The sequence below is a fragment of the Ursus maritimus genome, unplaced genomic scaffold (genome assembly GCF_017311325.1).
Source record: "Ursus maritimus isolate PB19 unplaced genomic scaffold, ASM1731132v1 scaffold_14, whole genome shotgun sequence".
NCBI lineage: Eukaryota > Metazoa > Chordata > Mammalia > Carnivora > Ursidae > Ursus > Ursus maritimus.
In genome coordinates, this window is record NW_024423786.1 from 37,434,135 (window position 1) to 37,436,178 (window position 2,044).

At 60.0% G+C, this 2,044-nt stretch overlaps 2 protein-coding genes across 2 annotated transcripts in view; both read left to right on the forward strand.

The window, feature by feature from the left end:
- Positions 1-1,657, forward strand: LOC121102379 (poly(rC)-binding protein 4-like; the record flags this gene model as incomplete). The annotated part of the gene is made up of 3 exons (XM_040628135.1): positions 1-69; positions 158-327; positions 1,468-1,657. Coding segments are annotated over 3 exons (240 nt in total), but the record flags the coding sequence as incomplete, so codon positions are not given.
- The window catches only part of PCBP4 (poly(rC) binding protein 4), a 13,885-nt gene that overhangs the window by 10,549 nt on the left and 1,292 nt on the right, over positions 1-2,044 (forward strand). The window lies entirely within an intron of this gene.

A 2,044-nucleotide genomic window follows, 5' to 3' on the forward strand; every position in this document is an offset into this window, starting at 1 on the left:
TTCTCCTCCCTCCCAGGACTGGATCCCGGCGCGCAGACCAGCTCACAGGAGTTCTTGGTTCCCAATGACGTGAGCAGAGGATGGGGTGCTTTGAGGGTGGATCGGGGGCTTCTGGGGTCTGGGCCTGGCCCAGGGTTGAATTCTACTCTCCCCACAGCTGATTGGCTGCGTGATTGGGCGCCAGGGCAGCAAGATCAGTGAGATCCGGCAGATGTCAGGGGCACATATCAAGATCGGGAACCAAGCGGAAGGTGCTGGCGAGAGGCACGTGACCATCACTGGTTCCCCTGTCTCCATCGCCCTGGCCCAGTACCTCATCACTGCCTGGTGAGTGTGGGGTGGGGGTGGCCCAGGTCACGGGGCTTACGTGTCTGTGAAAGGCACACTTGGGGTGGGAAGAGCCGATCTCCCTTCTCTGTCTCTGTCTGGGTGCGTCCTCTGCCTCCCCGAACCCTGCCTTACCCACTCCATGTGGCCCCATCTTCCCCTCTACATCCATCCCTCGTGTCCTCTTTTCCCTTATCCCATCCGCCTCTCTTTCGCCTGGGTTTCGGCCTCCCTGTATCTCCCCTCACCGAGTACCATACCTGCTTATCCTTTCTTCCCTGTTTATCCCCACTCTTCTGCCATCCCATCCTCTCGCCAATATCCACCCCATGTCATTATTCTTGATTCCTCTGTCTTTCTTCTAACCCCCCCCCATATTTACCTTCACTGCTCCTCTCTTACCCCCCACTGTTCCCTTCATCTTCCCTCATATCCCTCTCTCCAGTCTAGAAACGGCCAAGTCTACCTCTGGGGGGACGCCCGGCTCGGCCCCCACAGACCTGCCTGCCCCCTTCTCGCCGCCCCTGACGGCCCTGCCCACAGCTCCCCCAGGCCTGCTGGGCACACCCTATGCCATCTCCCTCTCCAACTTCATCGGCCTCAAGCCTGTGCCCTTCTTGGCTCTACCACCTGCCTCCCCAGGGCCGCCGCCGGGCTTGGCGGCCTACACTGCCAAGATGGCAGCAGCCAATGGGAGCAAGAAAGCTGAGCGGCAGAAATTCTCCCCCTACTGAGGCCGGCTGAGGCACTGGCGCAGGGGCAGGCAGGACCACCGGTAGGGGGCTGCCTCTGCACCCTTCCTGCCCAAGGAGACTCCACCCTGGGGTCCCAAATGCCACTAATGCCCAGACGCATGGATGCACCCTCCACCCAGCCTGGGTCTGTGGGAGTTCCTCCTCTCAGAGTGGGAGCAGTTTCTGGCCCAGGGTCTGGGAGCCGCAGCTGCCCCAGGGTAGGGGGCTCCACCCCCTCTAGCTCTATGCTTGGATGCAGGGAGCATCCTTAGTGCCCCCACTTCAGAGGGTCACTCATGCACTCCCCATCCCTTAGGGCTTCCCAGCCGACTGCCCCCCTGTGGGGATCAGGGAGGAGGGCTGGGGGGTGGCTGGGGGCCATGCTTCTCTCCCCACCTCCCCGCAGATTCCTGCTGCTTCCACTGATACCCTTTTGACTGGAATGGACTGGCTGGGCTTGGCAGAGGGCAACTCAAAGAGGGGACCCTGCTGGGCAGCTGGGGGAGTGGCATGGAGGCAGGGGCCGAATTCTCAGCAGCAGACACTCTGTACAGTTTTTTCAATCCCTGTTTTTGAATAAATATTCTCAGAGACCAGGAAGCTGTGAAATATTGTGGGTGTTGGCAAAACCTCCAGAGAGTGGGTGTGGCCGAGGCCCCGGAGGACCCCATCTGTGACTCCACCAGTCCCCATTGGGTCTTGGCCCCTTCCACATGCCAGTTCTGGGGCTTTGGGGTCCTTTGGGGTCATGTTGTCCAACCTCCTGCCTCTGGCACCGCACTGATCCAGTTGCTTTCTGGGCATTTTAGAAGCTGGCAGAGGAGTTCCTGTAGCTTTGTCCCACCTCTTCTCCGTGCAGATGTCAGGGAAGTCCTTCTGAGTGTCTCTCCACTGGTTCCTCCTGCTGTGGCTGTTACCTATACCTTGCCCTGCTTGGTCCATCCCTTTGGCTGTAAGCCCTTAGGGCCCTCTTCTTGGTGATC